The 18,594-nt window shown below is 45.9% G+C and overlaps 1 protein-coding gene and 1 pseudogene across 8 annotated transcripts in view; one reads left to right on the forward strand and one right to left on the reverse strand.

Annotated features, from left to right (window-relative positions):
* Nucleotides 1–1,976: 1,976 nt before the first annotated feature.
* Nucleotides 1,977–18,594, reverse strand: part of FAM13A (family with sequence similarity 13 member A) — a 125,345-nt gene continuing 108,727 nt past the window's right edge. For 7 of the 8 annotated variants that reach the window (XM_071431617.1, XM_071431618.1, XM_071431621.1 and 4 more), the window contains 4 exons: nt 17,094–17,177; nt 12,989–13,185; nt 12,227–12,328; nt 1,977–11,359 (listed from right to left, as the gene is read on the reverse strand). In XM_071431617.1, coding sequence (XP_071287718.1) covers nt 11,233–11,359; nt 12,227–12,328; nt 12,989–13,185; nt 17,094–17,177 — 510 coding nt within the window. In that variant the 3' untranslated portion in view covers nt 1,977–11,232. The remainder of the gene's footprint in view (nt 11,360–12,226; nt 12,329–12,988; nt 13,186–17,093; nt 17,178–18,594) is intronic. The other variant, XM_071431619.1, reaches the window with a different exon arrangement.
* LOC139592137 (pre-mRNA-processing factor 6 pseudogene) lies at nt 3,966–6,795 on the forward strand (annotated as a pseudogene).

Below are 18,594 nucleotides of genomic sequence, written 5' to 3' on the forward strand. Positions count from 1 at the left end.
TTTTAAATTAAGGGGGCTCTCAGGCAAAAATATGGGAGCGGGAAATAACAGTTCTTTAATAGGGAAAAAGAAAAGATAAAATAAACAATGCAGTGCACTAGAACAACACTGACAGAGTCAGAACCCAACCTGACACCCTGTGGGTCAGGGTGTTGGTGGCAGTCCAATTGGAAATGTGGCTGCAGCCCTCCTGAAGGTGTGGTTCTGTTGGAGCAAGGGGAATCTGTAGAGAAGGATGTATTCTTTCTCTGAAGATCCAGTGGAAGAAGAGGCAGCTGCTGTTTCTCTGGATAATCCCGTGGAGAAAGCTGTGCTGGTGTGTCAAAAATTTCTGGATTATATCTGGGTAGCAATGCTTGGCTCCTCTCTCTGGGCGGAGCATCTCACAATAGAATGTTACAGTTCTTATCAGTCATGCAGTGACATTCAATAGTCTGTTATCAGCAATGTCCCCTCCCCAGGGAGGTGTGAATGTGGTCACTCAAAGAGAGAGATAAAGCAAACTGTCCAATTGACAAAGGGAATCTGCCATACAGATGGTAATGCAAAACAACTTGCATTGCAATCTTCAACATGTGTGCACTTACTGTGTGACCTGTGTTATTGTGTAAGGTCTAGCCACTGTTGTATCTAGTGTGTATAGTCTATATTTTCTATATAGTGGGTTGCATTATTGTAGATAATATACACGTATTACACTACAGAGGTAAGTGTGCATACATTTTATATATTACATAAATGCAAAATGTGTGTATATTTATATTTATACATCAGATATCTTTTCCAGTAGCAAGTGTCAGCCCTGTTCAGCTGAGGCGGGGGAGGCAGGAAGGGCCAGGGCTGCTGAGGACTTTATGAGCCACTTTATTGGGCTGAGCCATCTTTGGCAGCATCCCACACAGAACAGAAGCTGTCACCAAACACCTGCAGTCAAAATAGTTGTATTTTCTTGTTTTATACAAAACACAAAGTGTACACATAATGTTTTTCAATCTATTTATGTTTAAAAGGACACCATTGATTCAATTTGAAGTTGCTGTTACTTAAATCATGTAAACAGACCCGAGCCTAGAGTCACTGAGATGTCATTAGCTGGAGAATGCATTTCCAAGTTGCTTTTGTACACCAAATGCAGTCTGAAGAAAAGGGATTGTTAACATTTTTTTTTTCAGTCAGGTACCCACACCTACCCTGGTACTGGCTTCTGCACTCAGCCAACCCCAGTATTTGCTGTATACCCAAGTTATTTGCAAAATTATGTGTTGTTTGATATCTGTTACTCTAGGAGCTGGGTCCCTGCATGCAGCTGTCCAAAGGGAAGCACAAGGATCATACATACACTTGCTGACCATACAAGGTCCAGCAAGTGTTCCACTCTCCATGCTGTGAGTGACCATGCAGGTTGGTGAAACTTGACTGCCCTCTCTAAGAGCTGGAGATGTCAATCCACTCCAGTCTCCAAAGGCAAGAGCTTTTTCCATGAATCTTCTAAATGTAGAGTACCAAGACATGCAGTGGGGGTGTGGGGTGAGGTGTCCAATTTGGACTCACAGAGCCAATTCCTGTGTCTTCCACCCCAAGCAAAGGGCCTCTGACACCGTATGCACCCAAACCCTGGGCACCCAAAGCCTGGTGAACACCTGAGGGAGAAACAGGAGGAGCCCAGCAAATCCTGCTTAATTGTGCTACACCAGGCTCACTCTGTCCCATTTACTCCCCTTCTACCACCTGTGGGTTACTTTGTGCTTCTCCTGACATTTCATTTTGTACTTCTCCCTGCAGACATTTTTTTTTACCCAACCTGTAACAGTTTTGGTCTGGTTGCCCAGCTCTCAACTGGGCAGCAGCAGTCAATCACTGACTTGCAAAAGACAGTGATTGCTCCAAAGACAGCTCCTCAGGCAGGAGGATGGCTGGCAGCACTTACCCTCTGAAACTGCCATGCACCAAAAATAACAACCAATGTATCAGCAGAATGATTAAAAGAAAAATGCTTTAATTTCACTGCCCGTAACAGAAACATCCATTATTCAACTGTTTACTCAGGAGTAAACAGAACAAAATCAAATGCAGCTTGTTAGAATGACAAGTTTTCCCTCTGTCTTCCACTCCTGCAATCTTATTTGGTGCACAACCCATGCATGGCCAGCATTTGCATTTTAATGATTTATTATACCACAATGTGGTAACACAGACACGTGTCCAAGGCTGCCCCGTGGATGGGAAGCCCAACAGACCCTACTGCCATCCTCCAGCAGATAGCTTTGTTCCAGTGACATGGAAAGAGGTTGTCTTACACTAAACAGCTTATTTATATCTCATAAAGTACAATTTTGTACCGTATTTCACACCGTTTAAAAAGCACAGTCTTGTGTTTAATGTTCTCCAGTCAATAATCACTGATGTTGGCACAGGCAAATCATCAAACAAAATGCACAGCTCTTGCTTAGATTGACCTGCTGTGGTGGGGCAAACATAATTTCTGGCTATTTGTGGTCAGTGGGAAGTTAAATCATCTGTGTGAGTTAAAGACAATGTTTTAGTGCTCAGGAGTCCTCCTCCTGTGCAGATGTGGGAGGGGAGTCACAGCATCTGCAAAACCAGGGCACAGTTCAGCATTGGCATGTGTATTTCCAGGATTGGAATTCCAAAATTCACTTATTTCTGATATTCACTTATTTCTAGCAGTTTCCTTCACAAGGAGGCAGCTGAAGTTTTACTTTGTTTTTGCCACAGGAAAGGACTTGAACAGTTCAAAAAGAGAGATGGCTAGGTGTGTTTTTTTTTTCTTTTAATGTACAATTTCTTCTAATAGGTTTTGTTATTTTTAGCTTTCAAAGTTCAAAAATATAAACTCTCTAAAGTGCATAACTGTATTTACATTTCATAGAAACTATCTGAAATTCTAGCAATATACCATGTAAACAGCAGTAACTAAGCATCAGAAAATGCTACAATCTCATCAGTTTAAAAGTAAAAGGGACTGTTCCCTACATATCATTTATCAAGATTTGTCAGGGGAAAAACCCAGCTGTTGGGGGTGTCTCAGGCTGCAATGCATTATTGTAGATGTAACCAAAAGTATTTATGCTATGACCAACTGTTAAAACCAAGTGGGGCAGTGTTCTTTATCTCTTCCAAGACCCATCCTCCCTCCGGGGGGATAGCTTCTGTTAATGGCCCATTGAGTCTTACAGCATGACTAATAAAATCACATTCTCCTATTGTGAGATGCTCCACCCAGGGGGAGGAGCCAAAGCATTCCTGCCTGGATATAATCTGATATTTGGAGCACTACCAGCAGCCTTTTTCCACTGGATTCCCAGGGGAAGACCAGGCCTATCTACACCACCACTGGACCTTCAGAGGAAAACACCCTTCTCCAGGATCACTGCTTCAACAGAACCACATCTGTTACTCCAGGAGGACTGCAGCCACCATTCCAATTGGACTGCTACTAACACCGTGACCCACAGGGTGTCAGGTTGTATTGTGACTCTGTCAGTGTTTTTGCACTACTGCATTTTATTTTAATTCTCCTAGTAAATTGTAGTTCTGACTTGGAGTCTCCCACTGGTTTGCTTTCAGACGTTCACAAGGGGTTTGGTTTCTTTCCTTTTGTTCCTTTTTACTTACAGAATTTTTTCCCCATAAGTTCCTAGGCAATGACTGGGTTATTCAGATAAACAGGGTACTTAAGGAAAACAAAAGACTTGCCACGCTCTAGGGGAGGAGGGCATCTGGTTGCACATCTGTTATCTGGGAGTTTCCCTCTGAGGGGCAGAGATTGGGCAGGTAAGAGACGGGGCTGGGGCAGCTGCTGGCTCTGGGCTTCAGAGGCTGCTGTTGGAGCTGCTGTTTGGGGAAGGGAATTAGCTCCTGCTGCTGCTTCTGCTGCCACTTTCCTGGCTGCCTCTCCTGGCTCTGCTCTGGTCTGCCTTCGGTCCTGCCTCACCACCACCATCATGAACAAGAAGAAGAAGCTGTTCCTGGGCATGCCCGCGCCCCTGGGCTACCTGCCAGGTCTGGGCTGTGGAGCCACGGGTTTCACCACCCGCTCTGATATCAGCCCTGCCCGTGATGCCAACGACCCCGTGGGCGACTGGCATGCCCCCTGGGCAAGAGAACTCTGGGAGACCAAATGGATGAAGAAGAACCAGAGGACAGCAGATGGTGATGATGGGGATTTGAATGACACCAACTACGATGAGTTCAATGGCTACGCTGGGAGCCTGTTCTCAAGTGGCCCCTACGAAAAAGATGATGAAGAAGCAGATGCTGTTTATGCAGCTTTGGATAAGAGGATGAATGAATGCAGGAAAGAAAGGAGGGAACAACGAGAAAAAGAGGAAATAGAAAAGTACCGTATGGAACGACCCAAAATTCAACAGCAGTTCTCAGACTTGAAACGGAAATTAGCGGAAGTTACTGAGGAGGAATGGCTGAGTATTCCCAAGGCTGGGGATGCCAGGAACAGGCGGCAGAGGAATCCTCGTTATGAGAAGCTGACTCCTGTCCCCAACAGCTTCTTTGCAAAGCATTTGCAGTCAGGGGTGAGTCACACTTCCGTGGACCTATGCCAGACACAATTTGGTGGACTGAATACTCCATATCCAGGGGGTTTGAATATTCCATACCCAGGAGGAATGACGCCAGGCTTGATGACACCTGGGACAGGTGAGTTGGATATGAGGAAGATTGGCCAAGCCAGGAACATCTTGATGGGTATGAGGCTAAGCCAGGTGTCAGACTCTGAGTGGCTAGACTGTAGTGGACCCAAAAGGATATCTGACAGACTTGAATTCCATGATTCCCACACACGGAAGAGATATCAATGATATCAAAAAGGCCCGTTTGCTCCTGAAATCTGTCTGAGAGACCAATCCTCATCATCCACCAGTGTGGATAGCATCCACCTGACTGGAGGAGGCCACTGGCAAACTCCAGGTGGCTCGAAACCTCATCATGAAAGGAGCAGAAATGTGCCCTAAGAGTGAAGATGTTTGGTTGGAAGCTGCTCGGCTTCAGCCAGGAGATACAGCCAAGGCTGTTGTGGCCCGGGCTGCGCAGCACCTGCCACAGTCTGCGCGGATCTGTATCAGAGCAGTAGAGCTTGAGATAGACATCCGTGCCAAAAACCGTGTTCTTAGGAAAGCCCTCAGGCATGTTCCAAACTCAGTGCATTTGTGGAAAGCAGCTGTGGAGCTGGAGGAACCTGAGGATGCCAGGATCATGCTGAGCCGGGCTGTGGAGTGCTGTCCAACCAGTTTTGAACTGTGGCTGGCACTGGCAAGGCTGGAGACGTATGAGAATGCTCATAAAGTCCTTAACAAAGCCCGGGAGAATATCCCAACGGATTGTCACATCTGGATTACTGCTGCCAAACTGGAGGAAGCCAATGGAAATACCCAGATGGTGGAGAAAATCATTGACAGAGCCATCACATCTCTTAGGGCTAACGGTGTGGAAATCAACAGGGAGCAGTGGATACAGGATGCCGAGGAATGTGATAAAGCTGGAAGTGTGGCCACATGCCAGGCAATCATGAGAGCTGTGATTGGGATTGGGATTGAGGAAGAAGATCAGAAACATACCTGGATGGAAGATGCAGAGAGTTGTGTTGCTCATAATGTCCTGGAGTGTGCCCGAGCTGTTTATGCCTGTGCCTTGCAAGTCTTCCCGAGCAAGAAGAGTGTGTGGCTGTGAGCAGCCTACTTTGAAAAGAACCATGGAACCAGGGAATCCTTGGAGGCTATTTTGCAGAGAGCTGTTGCTCACTGTCCCAAAGCAGAGGTGCTGTGGCTCATGGGGACCAAATCCAAGTGGCTGGCAGGAGATGTGCCAGCAGCCAGAAGCATCTTGGCCCTGGCTTTCCAGGCCAACCCCAGCAGCGAGGAGATCTGGCTGGCTGCTGTGAAGCTTGAGTCAGAGAACTATGAGTATGAAAGAGCGAGGAGGCTGCTGGCAAAGGCTCGCAGCAGTGCCCCCACAGCAAGGGTCTTCATGAAGTCTGTGAAGTTGGAATGGGTCCTTGGGAATATTGCCGCAGCCCAGGAGCTCTGTGAGGAAGCCCTGAAGCACTATGAGGGCTTCCCCAAGCTGTGGATGATGAAAGGACAAATTGAAGAACAAAAAGATCTGGTAGAGAAAGCACGGGAGGCTCATAATCAAGGGTTGAAGAATTGCCCCCATTCCATACCCCTGTGGCTTTTGCTGTCCAGGCTGGAGGAGAAAGTTGGGCAGCTGACTAGAGCAAGAGCCATCTTGGAAAAGTCTCGCCTGAAGAATCCAAAGAATCCAGACCTCTGGTTGGAGTCTGTATGCTTGGAGTACCGAGCTGGGCTGAAGAACATTGCTAACAGTCTGATGGCCAAGGCCCTGCAAGAGTGCCCCAATTCAGGAATCCTTTGGTCAGAAGCAATTGTCCTTGAAGCACGACCGCAACATAAGACCAGGAGTGTGGATGCTCTCAGGAAGTGTGAACATGACCCATATGTCCTGCTGGCTGTGGCCAAGCTGTTCTGGAGTGAGCGTAAAATAACCAAGGCCAGGGAGCGGTTCCACCATGCAGCGAAGGTAGACTCTGACCTGGGGGATGCCTGGGCCTTCTTTTACAAATTTGAGCTCCAGCACAGCACAAAGGAACAACAAGAAGAGCTGAGGAAGTGCTGTGAGAATGCTGAACCTCACCATGGAGAGCTCTGGTGTGATGTCTCCAAGGTCATAGAGAACTGGCAAAAAAAGATTGGAGAGATTCTTGTGCTTGTGGCAGCCAAGCTGGAAAATACATTCTAGAGTGTGCCGGCCTCAGCTGCCTCAGAGGTCTCTGTAGGACTTAACCTGCCCTTTCAGTGACACAGATTTTGAAGGACAGTGTTGGAGGTTAGGTTTCTTTCCTTTTGTTCCTTTTTATTTACAGAATCTTTTCGCATAAGTTGCTAGAAAACATTAACAACTGCGTACTTAAGAAAAACAAAGTGGCCAAGCTCAGGGGAGGAGGGCATCTGGTTGCCTTTCTCTAATCTGGGAGTTTCTCTCCTAGGGGAGAGATACTGTGAGAACTGGGCAGGTAAAGGGCAGGGCCAGGGCTGTCTCTCTCTCTCTCTCTTTTGGCTTCAGAGGAGAACAGTTGGAGCTGCTGCTTGGGAAAGGGAATTCACTGCTGCCGCCATTGTCCAGCCCAGAGCTGCTTCTTCATTTCTGGGGTGAGCCCCTGCTTGTGAGGGCAGCCACTGAACTGGGACCTTATTAACACTTACCTCACTAAAAGAAGGACCTATCCCCATCTGCTCAGGTGCCCAGGATCCTGAGCTCATCCCTCTCTGTCCTGCTGGGAGCTGGGCCACCTCTGTTCCACCCTCGCTGCTTCTTTGGCACTGCTCCGAGCTTTCACTGCACTGCAGCCCCACACCCCCTGCCTGCCCATAGTTCCAGCCATTGGAGCTTCTAATACATCTCCTCTACCACCCTGGGATTTTTGCTCATTCCTGCTGGCCCAGCCTGCTGCTTCTGAGAGTCCTACTGGGGCACTGGGATCAGCTGCCCTGGGCGTTTCTGAAGGCTTCCATTCAAAGCACTTTTTGATCCAATCTGTCAGCCCAGTTAAGACACCCCAAGGATCAGAGGAGATCCCAGCTCAGGAGATGGAAACTCAGCACCTATGAAAAGCCAAGCCCTAGGTCCCCACACAAGTCCTCTGAACTGTTTGGAAATACAAAATTCAGCCTTTGCTGGTTTTATATGGAACAAGCAATTCTGCAATTAATAAAGCCAAACCAAGCCATGAGTCCCCATCCCAAGTGCTTTCACTAACACATCTCTGCTTTACCCCATAGCCTGGGGTGACTTTATGATGCTTGTATCCCTAGTCATCTGTTCTGTTTATGCTGGGTATTAAGTTTTGCAACTTTAAGGCTGGTTCCAAGAGCAAAGGGGGTGGCAGAAGACGCACAGAGTTTGTTATCAGAAGCTGCACTGGCTGCCCCACATCCTGATCCTGGACTGTGCTGTCTGCAGAACGGATGGGGGACAGAGCTCTCTTGCTTTTTAGTTAGTTTTTAGCTAGCTGAGGCAGAGAAGTTGACTGGACTGTGGCTTTTTGTTTTCTTGGAATTGTTCAAAACTGCTTTCGACCAAAATCTCAGAAGAACACCAGGAGTTCACGCCTGTGGCCCACCCGGACTGGGACGCTGCGCTCCAGCGCCAGAGGGACTGAGAGACACACAGCGAGCTGAGCTACGCCCCACAAAAATGACTTTCCAAATTTGCCATCACTTCAGAACAACAAGAGGTTTTATTGTTTGGTATTGTTCATTTTTTATGTTTGTTGGTGCTTTGCTTGTTAAATAAACAGGTTTTTTCCACTTTTCTCCAAGGAAATATTTTCCCGAACCAGTTGGGGCAATTTGCCCTAAACCAGGACACCCACCCTGATCAGCAAAGGGCATGTGCAGCCCATGACCACCTTTGGAAGAGTTTAAGGGATCCTGAAGAGACCAAAATAGAAGCAATTTTGGCAAGAACACACAGAGCACACATAGCAAGTGAAAGGGGATAAAGTACCTTACGTAAGTACCACAAACTAAATACAACTATTTGTGAACCCACCTGCCCTTTGATAAAGAAGGAAGGGGGAGAAGTTGTTCTGGGAGTCCTTTTGGCTCCTCTGTGTGACATATATGAGGCCTGGCTACAACCAACACTGGATTTCATCTTGGTTATTTGGCTTCTGTACATTGGCAATGATCCCCTGGGGAGCTGAAGAAAGCATTACAGAAGTGCCCTCCCTTGGGTATCAGGTTGGAGCCTGGCTCAGGGCAGACCAAGAGGTGCACATAAGCCTCTGGAGTGAGAGAGTGAGCCCAGGTGTCCCAGGATGGTGGAACTGTGAGCACTCATGACTTGGTGTCCCTGAACTTGGGGCCTTTCTCTCCTGCAGGCAGCACCTGTTTGACATGAGCACGCTCCTGGGGGTTAAGTTCATTTTCTTTTGTTCCTTCTTACCTACAGAATTTTTCCCATAAGTTGCTAAGGAACATTAACTACGGGGTACTTATGGGTACTTAAGAAAAACAAAGAAGTGGCCAAGCTCAGGCATCTGGTAGCACTTCTCTCATCTGGGGTGGATTTCTCTCCAAGAGGCAGAGACACCCTGAGAACTGGGCAAGTAAAGAGGTAGGGGCAGTGGCTGGTCTTGCTCTCTCCCTCTCAGCATCAGAGAAGGATGGTCAAGCTGTTGCTTACTGCGGGGAGGATTCACTGTCACCGCCATTGCCCAGTCCTGTGCTGCTGCTTCATTTCTGGGGTGAGCCTCTGCTTGTGAGGGCAGCTACTGAACTGAGACCTTATTAACTCTTACCTCACTAAAAAGGCACCTATCCCCATCTGCTCAGGTGCCCAGGATCCTGAGCTCGCCCATCTCTGCCCTGCTGGGAGCTGGGCCACCTCTGTCCTACCCTCGCTGCCTCTTTGGCAATGCTCCAAGCTTTCACTGCACTGCAGCCCGCAACGCCTGCCTGCCCATAGTTCCAGCCACAGCTCCAGAATATCTTCTGATACATCTCCTCTACCACCCCGGGACTGTTTTACTCATTGTTTTCTCAGAGTCCTGCTGGGGATCAGCTGCCTCAGGGTTTGTGGAGCAAAGCCTCCCTTCCCTCCATTCCCGTGTGGGCCCAGCCGCCATCACTGCGCGCTCCCTGAGCTCACAGCACAGCGCCCCCTGCAGGCCCGGGGGAGTCACCGCACCTGCCCTGCCCGCTGGGAGCCAGCAGCGCCCCTGCTGGCCGTGCCCGGAACTGCACCCAGCGGGGACAGCACTGCAGCCAAGAGAGGGGCTGGGACTGGGATCTGGGTTCTGTTTGGTGTTAGTGCCGTGTTGTTGTTTGTTTGTTTGCTTTATTATACACACTAGTAAAGAACTGTTATTCTTATCCACATATCCCTGCCTGAGAACCCCTTAATTTCAAAAATTATAATAATTCAGAGGGAGGGGGTTTACATTTTACATTCCAAGGGAGGCTCCTGCCTTTCTTGGCAGATAACCTGTCTTTCAAACCAAGACACACCTGAATCAGGTGTCCCAGGACTTTCTTTTCCGAAAGTCATAAACAAATTTGGAAACAGTAAATTGTCAAAGCTTGCACTCGAGACAGGTGCCCTTTCCACAGGCAGAGCACAGCTCCATGCTCTCAATTTCCTGTGGTATCCTCTGGGAAGAAAAGCCCATCCTCTGCTGCCACTATCAGTGTTGCTACTGCAGCCCACACAGGAGTGATGTGCACATAAGAAGAAAATTTAGGCGAGTGAGTTTGTGGGACACCTGTGTGAACTTTTCAGCTTGGGCTCAGGTGTCTGTATCATGATGAAGCACACGTACTAATGGGGTGGGTCTTCCAGATATCTATCACATATTTGACACCAGATATTTAACCAACCATCAAAATCCCAAGGGATTCTTCTCTTCCCTTTTGCCCAAATGTGGTCTCAGTATCACCCTCCAAGCAGAACATGCTGGTAAGAACATTGGTTCCATGGCTCATTTTCTTAACCATGCCAAACATGCAGGTACTTCCTTCTACTCCGCTGGAATTTGCCATCAAAAACATGGGAAGAAAACCCAACTCAAGCCTGGGCAAAACTGCAACTCACACCAGCTCTGGCTGATGACCAGGAGATTATTACAGCATTTCTCTAGAGCAACAGAAGATGCTGGACTCCAAACAGGTCAAAAGTCTGAGCAAATCTTTACTGTAGCTACAAGAGGACAGTCTTGGTGCTGCCTCACCTAACAAGATTGGTCAGGGCACTCATCTGTTCAACTCAAGTAGAAGCTATTTGATGATTTCATTACTATTAATCCTATTTTGCCTCTTGCTATAATATCCTGGGAAAAAAGAACAGCATGGCTGGATTTGATATTCTAAATATTACAGGATCTGTAAGCAAATCAATACAGAAGGATCCCTTCAGTGCAGTCACTGAGCGCAGTGTTGTGTCTCCTACACTGGCAAACTCCATTCTGGGCATCAGGCCTGGAGAAACAGTGGGCAACAGCAAATGTAGAGAGTTACAGAAATCCACCTTTCCTCCCTCTCCCACCTCTGGGAATGACCCTTCAGTTCCCAGGGAGCTCCTCAGCTCTCCCAGTCAGGCTCCTGCTGCATCCACTTCATGCATTTGTCCGTTTGGTGTTCTCTCCTCTTTGTTTATTGGCAAAAACAATCTCCTCCTTTACATGATCTTGGAGCTAATATCTCTCTTACTGATCAGGACTTCCAGCAGCCTCAGCTTGGCCTTAACCTGCTTGTATTCATTGTACTCTTCAGCCATGGGAGTGCGGTCCTCTTTCTGCACATTCCTGGTGGGAGTGAAAGCAAACCATGAGGATTTCTGTAACAGGAAGCCTCCCTCCCTCTGTCCACCAACAAGCCCTACAAAGCAGCTCCTCTCCCCCGCTCCTGATCAGGCAACAAGACCAAAACATTTATCCTTTGAGAGAAAAAATAAACAAACAAAAAAGGGGCAAACAAGCTGCTCCAACAAAGTGTGGGATGCTTATGTGCTGAGGCTGAGCACAACCCTACAGTTCCAAATGCAAAATCCTACTTGAAACATGCCCTGCTTCCCTAAAATCACCAGCTCTGCAAAACAGCTGGAAAACACTTCAGGAGCTATCTGAGTGTCAGCCTGTGAGCCTGGCAAAATAAAATACAGCCTCCCCTGTCTTGGCACCACAGCACTTACACGAACAAGCACGCTCATGCAAAAGAAAGATGGTATTTGATCAGATTGCTCTTGGTTTACAGGAAAATTTTAAATTTTCAGTGACTTTACAAAAGCCCCTAAGGATGATGGCTGGTAGAAAGAAACAGACAAGAAAACTTAAGAGTATAAATATATGAAACATTCTATCAGCTTGTTAATGAGGGACATTTTCTTTAAAAAAAAAAAAACAGTTACACTAAGAAATACTTGATAAAACTAATGTCTGAATAGCTCACAGATAAGCAAGAATAGGACAGAAATCACTAGGGGAAAAACTAGTTATTTTAACATTGAATAACTCTTCCACCATTCTAAATGTGGGTAAAGCAATGATAATGATTTTGAAGAAGAAATATGTAATACTAAACTCAGGTAACTTTCCGTATTTGGAGATTGGAAAACAGATGCAAAACAGATTACAAGTAGCTGAAGAACAGAGAGGCAGCTGAGAAATTGTTACCTTCCATTTTGTCGGAAAAAGTTATCTTCAAAGTCTCTCAATTTTTTTCTGATTCGCTTTTTCTCTTCCCTGACTTCCTGGAGCTGCTCTAACAGTTCAGGGCTGTTGGGTTTAAAGATAAATGAGATTATCCATACGTACATAATAAAAACAGGAAACATGCAGTAAACCTACAGATGTTTAGTTGTACATATGCCAAGCAACGGAGCTGCTCCTGGAAGCAGCTTTGGCAGCCTCACATAACTTAAAACAAAAAGCTCTCTGAATTTAATTCAGCAAAATGATCATAGTCTTAAGCCGCAGCTTCTAAAGAGGTCAAGTGTGCACTTCACAATTTACCACTAACTTCTATGAAACTTATCTCCTGCAGATGGGTCTGGGTTTGGTGACTTTTTATAGGATCAAATTCAATGGTCACAACTTAGGGCTGTCACCTTCACGTGTTTGCACCCAACTTGAAACTAGCAAAGCTAGTTCCACCTGACCTCTCCAAAACATGAAAAACCTTCTGGAGTGCAGGGTTTTCGTGATAAAGGCTTGCCACTGGTGGAGTTACTATTTAGAGATGGAATCCAAAGGTGCATAAGCTAAGTATCAGTAGTTTCTTTCCAAACCCTTTCTATGAGGGTCTATTGCATTTAAAAATGAAACACAAAAACTTCTGGCTCAGATCATAAATAGGAAAAAACCCAGACACTTTTCTGACAAATATTATCTTAGCAAGAAATAACTTTTTTGTGGTTGCCTGTAAATTCAACATACATGGATGCTTCATGGAGATTTGAAAGCCCCATATCCTGACTGCTCCTAGATGGCATCTTATCATCCACTGGGGAAACAAAGCCGTCAGCATCATCTTCTAGTTGATCCAAGAAGCTGCGCACACTGAAATCTGTTTTTATGGTGATTGTGAGATCCGGCTTCACATTGCTGTCCTCCTCAGAGCCCTCCTCTTCCTCCTACACACAGGGACAGAGCACCCCCACAACAAGACAGGTTATTGCTTCCCTTCTCAGGAACAGGCTCCTCCTCTCAGCACATGCACTCGGGAACAAGAAGTGGAAAGGCAGAGCAAACACTTCAATTGCCAAGCAATACACAGGACACCAGAAGACCATCAGTAAGACACCCTAGAACCAAAGCATGACAGAGAAATTGCCACCACAAACTCAAACTGGTTAAGGAAACCCAGAACGACACAACTGAGAGAAAAATATACTTGGGGTTCAGAGCAACCTGTTGCTTTGTTCAGCTTGTGTATTCTGACAAAAATGAACCCATTTACAGATGTTACACACATTGTCCAAAGCACACCAGCCATCCTCTGCATTTCCCTGCAAGCATTTCCCAGCATAGAGATTGCTAGGTTAAAATGTGGAATTTTCTCTCAAAAGATGCAGCTCAACAGCTCTCTCTAATGGCTGAATTCAAGACCTCAAATGCTCATTCAGTGATACCAGTGAGCTCAGATGAGTCTTAAAATTACCCAAATGTGGGAAATTATTGACTGTAAAAGGACTGCTGCTGCTAACATGTTCAAACATTAGCTCTGACCATTCTGCTGGAACACACTAAAAACTGGACTGGAAACTGCACAGTGCAATTTCCCATTTCCTCAATGCACACTGATTAATTTGTTGTGTTCCAATTTTTAAAAAAAAAATTACAGGCATGAGATTTGAAAGTCCCTGCTGCACTTGGTATTCACCAGTTCACTGTGTTCTCAAAAGTAGGGCTTATCCTGAGACACTGTCCAGAAATAATTTTAATTATCAGGGAATGAGGCCCAGTCTCTTATGTACAGAGACATTTCTAGAAGGCAGTTTTCAACCTTAATGTAAGGAATGAGGCTACTTAGAGAAAGCAGCAAATGCCAGCATGGACAGTAAATCTCTCAAATATGTATATATGTGTCTGTAAATGTATTTATTTTACAGCCATGTAACACTAGCCAGGAAGGATCTAAGCACATGAATATCTTTAAAAGCTTTTGGGGGCTACTATCACTTAAGTCTTCTAGACAAAAATATATTGTAGCACCGGGATCAAAAGCAGACATTTTCTTGATTTGTTTTTTCATGTAATTCCTTGTGAATAGTTCAACTATTCCTAAGAGACTGGTCCCATATTTCAAGCAAAAAGGGAGAAGGCAACAGCAAGACTTTAGTCCCATTAAACCCTCAGTGATTTATAAATGCATACATTTAAATTAAATTATGGTTTGCCCAGAGTTTTCTTTTTAATTTAAAGCTTTAGGCCATGATGATACATTGCAAAGCCACAGGCTGAAAATTACAACCAAGATTGAGGCTGCAGGGTGAAAAAAACATTATCTGGGAAGAAGTTCTGAGTAGCAATAATAACAAAAGACATAGAGAAGTCTGAATGCATCTTAGGAAAATCTGCAGGGAATGTGTGGAAATTGAAGCAATATTTAGCACATGATTAGACAAGACCCATTTCTCCAGACATCAGCTGTACAGTTTAAACAGAAAGCACAAACCAGCAGCCATGTACTCTTAAGCCCCACCAACAACTCCAGGCTGAACTGGGGAGGGGAGACCACCTTTCACTGCATTTTCCCTGTCCCCAGGAATTCCACCCTGCCCAGGCTGGGAAGGGCTGCAGCAGGAGAGCACAGGTGCTGCTGTGCCATGGAGGAGGATTTGCTAAGTCAGTCTAAGCAGTGAAAGCAGCACACTTTGCTTTAGAGGGATCTCTCTGGAACAAAGGAGGAGCTCCCATGCCCTTTTCTGGGAGAGCTCCTGGAAGGAAAGCAAAGGGACAATTTCCATAAGCAGTGTGAGCAAGCTGCTCCTGAGGACTGATCCAAGGTGTTTTCCTCACAGATACCCATGAGCCTGTCTCTTGCCTCTCTGCAGACACAGCACACTGCCTGAGCCAGCAAGCAGCTCAGGAGCCAGCCTCCTGCCATGGGAGGCCACAGGAGGAAAAAAAAGTGTAGGAATCTCATTTAGACCTCAGAGCCAGCACACTCCATCCGGTTCTCACAAGAACTCTGAAATAATTTTGCTCTTAAATAGAAAGGAGTGAATTCAAAGGATTCTTACCCAGAACTCCAACAGAAAAGGCCCTCTAGGGCCTTCCCTCTAAAGTCTCACATAGGAGCCTCACTCTAAACCTGCAGCAACATGTACACCTTGAACCAGAATGATCTTCATACACGAGGTTCATGTAGCATTGATTGTCAGGTAATCAGGAGGCATTCCCAAGTTACAAATGTCAAATCCCCAGAGTATCCTATCATCAGCACTCCCACAAAGCAAGAATCCTAATGATTTGTCCAACACAACATCCAAGATACTGTACCAAAATGTTTGGTAAGGTCACCTCAAAACACCTTTCGAGTTTTTAGTCAACTCTCCCAAATGCTTCAAGAAAAACTCACCCAGAAACACACAAATACTGACATTGTCAGCAGCCTGTCAAATACTTCCCTGCCCACAGTGGACCTATGCAGGAGCTAAGTTTTAGGGCCTTCTGCTAATTTCCTCTCTTTACTTCTGAGTGTAGTTCAGTATAATTCTGCCAGGTGCAGCTTCACAAAGCCCCATTTAAGTATTAATAGGCACATCATATTAGCAGGCTTAAGGCTGTCATCTAAATCTTCTCCAGAAACCCCTCGAGGTTTGTATTCCCTGCAGGACACTGCTGATCTGGTTTGGTGCTGCCCTGGCACAGCACCAGCCCGTGCTGGCCATCAGAGATCACCATAACTGACAGCTCTAAGTTCTCACACTGGATGCAAGCAGTGGTGGGGTAAAATGACACACTAAAACAAAAAACAGAAGCAAACAAAAACACTGCCCACCAGACCAGTACTGCAGGTTTGATCCAGCAGTTATCTAGAAAATACTAAGAAGCTCAGTGATCATTAACCAGCTTCCAAACAGCAGCTTAACATCTTCCATCTGCAATCTGGTATTAAAGAATATGTGCCTGCCTCACATAGTCCATTAATATACAATCCTCTGCACTCAATCACCTCGGATCTCTAAGTCTGCAGTACTTACACTTAACCAAGCTCTGGCCAGATAACAGAAATATGACCCAAATGTGCTGAAGCACTTCTCTCCCTTGTTACACTGCAAGGGCACAGAAAGCAAGCCAGGGCCCAGCTCCATGCTGTGTGTCCTGGTAGCTGCTGCTGGACTTTATTCCTCAGGGGAAGGCCCAGTATCACAGCAATTCTCCCCACCCCGAATTATTACTCCACAGCAGCACAAGAAGAAACACAACAATCCTGCCATCCAAATCTGACCAAGCATCAACTAGCAGAACCAAGCTGTTCTTACTTGCATCCTCATTAAGTTAAAAAGGCCCTGCACAAGGTGGTGAAAAAGAGCCTGGATAAAACAAGTGGAGGGGAGCAGGTAAGGATCCCATGAGTGCCCTGGTTGGCTCCACGTGCGAGGGTTAGTTTTGTGAGAGCTCATTCCTGCCACAGTGCTGTGAGCAAGCCACAGAGCCTGGGAGTGAGAGAAACTACTGCAAAAGTTAGTGTCTTTTAAAAGAAAGGAGGAAAACAAGAAAAAAGGCAAGGTACACGGGTAACTGTGATTCTTAAATTTTTTTTAAGCAAAATAAAATATATTATGTGCAGATGGAGGGGAAAGGATAAGGATAGGAAAGAATGCAAAGCCAAGGAAACACTGTAGTCTTATCTACAACAAGGGAAGAATTTGATCAGAATTGGCGAGGCTTAAAGCAGCTACTGATTTTTCAGGAGGACACTGCAAAAAAATCAACACTGATGAAAAAAAAATCAATCAACCATTCTGTTTCATTGGTATAAGGGGAAAGTTGATGCAAACTGAGCAATTAGTTAGCAGCTGGAGGTCTTCACCTTTATCTCCTTGAAGAAGGAAGCTGTTTCGCCCTCGATAATTGGCTGCAGCAAAGGGCTTCTCCGCTTGCTGGAGGGGGAACCCTGTGACAGGTGTTAACAAGTATGTTACATTGTGAACCCCTTTCTCCTCCACCACCTGCTCTCAGCTCATTCTCACCCACACACTCCCAGCTCATTGCTGGACCACCAGGAGAAATAGCTTTCTCGAGGAAGAAAAACAGGCCTGGCAAACCCCTGAACCTTGGGCTGTTTTCTCATAGGATGTTGCTTAGCAAAGGACACCACTGCCAATCTGTTTTTAAAAAGAAACTTGGATGATTATTAGCTGGGTAGTGACTATGATGCAAAGGCTGCAAGAAAATAATCCCCAGTCCAATAGCTGGCTCTCCAGAGCTACAGGGTAAGCTCAGACAGGCTCTCCAGATTTGCTTTCAGGAGCCTGATTCCCCACTGAACTAACTACTGATGTAGAGATGGATTTTCAAATGCATTCTGTTCTCTCTATGAACCTCTCACTGTTCTCACTCAGAAGACTGGGGAAAAAAACAGCCTCATCTCTCCTCTGCTAGCCTCTGTGGATTTTCAGTTTTGTGTCTTAACAGGACCTGGGCTCTCTTTGACAGCTTTGCATTAAACTGCCCATGCACACCTACACAGCTTCCTCCTCGACTGCCAGCACTGTCTTCACAGCACACATTCTGGGGACTATTTTGCATATTCCAGGAGGAACAGCTTTTTATTTTGTTTTAAATGCAGGACCAGGAACACCTCCCAGCATTTGCAGAAAAAAGCCCCACTCTTCAGTGACACTGCAGTGGGTAATGCTGTGCCAGCTCATTCACTTCACTGGCTGTCTACAGAAAGTGGGCAGGACATGAGCACTGCTCAGGAAAAGCAAAAAAAGGTTCATACATGACAGACAGAGTAAACAGGAACTTTGATAAAAGTACTCTTTTCCATAGTTAGGCTTGAAGTATTCTGTGTGGGTTTTTTAGAGTACTTAATTTTTAAAGACTGGACACAAATTGTCTAAAATTAAAACCAGTGAATCTTCTCCCTAGAGGGGTGTATTGAGTTCCTTGCTGGTGGCAAAGCACCACCCTGAAAGAGGGAATATCCACCACTTAGAGGATCTCTTTAATACAAATTAAGTGTTAGAAGACTGAGGGCCCTTTCTTTCATCCAAGGACATGCCTGGCATCTCCTGTGGGATCTACTCAAGTCTGTGTTCTGTGTACAGGAACCCTGTACATACAACCCTGTGGAACTAAGCAGCATGGAAGACCTACAGCTCAGCATGGGTTGGTATGGAAAAAGAAGTGAGGCTGTACCAAACAGAGGATGGATGAAATAACAGCAGCAGCCCAATGGAAAGAGAAGAAACAATACAAGGTGAGATGTGCCCTGTGGCTCACAGGTGGGCACTAAAGTTCCTTGACCAGCTTTGCCCAACTTCAATGTGAAGTGTGTCATTGATCACTCATTTGCTTGATCTTTG

This window comes from Agelaius tricolor, unplaced genomic scaffold (assembly GCF_023055355.1).
Source record: "Agelaius tricolor isolate 1412-34295 unplaced genomic scaffold, bAgeTri1.0.p SCAF_8, whole genome shotgun sequence".
Classification (NCBI taxonomy): domain Eukaryota; kingdom Metazoa; phylum Chordata; class Aves; order Passeriformes; family Icteridae; genus Agelaius; species Agelaius tricolor.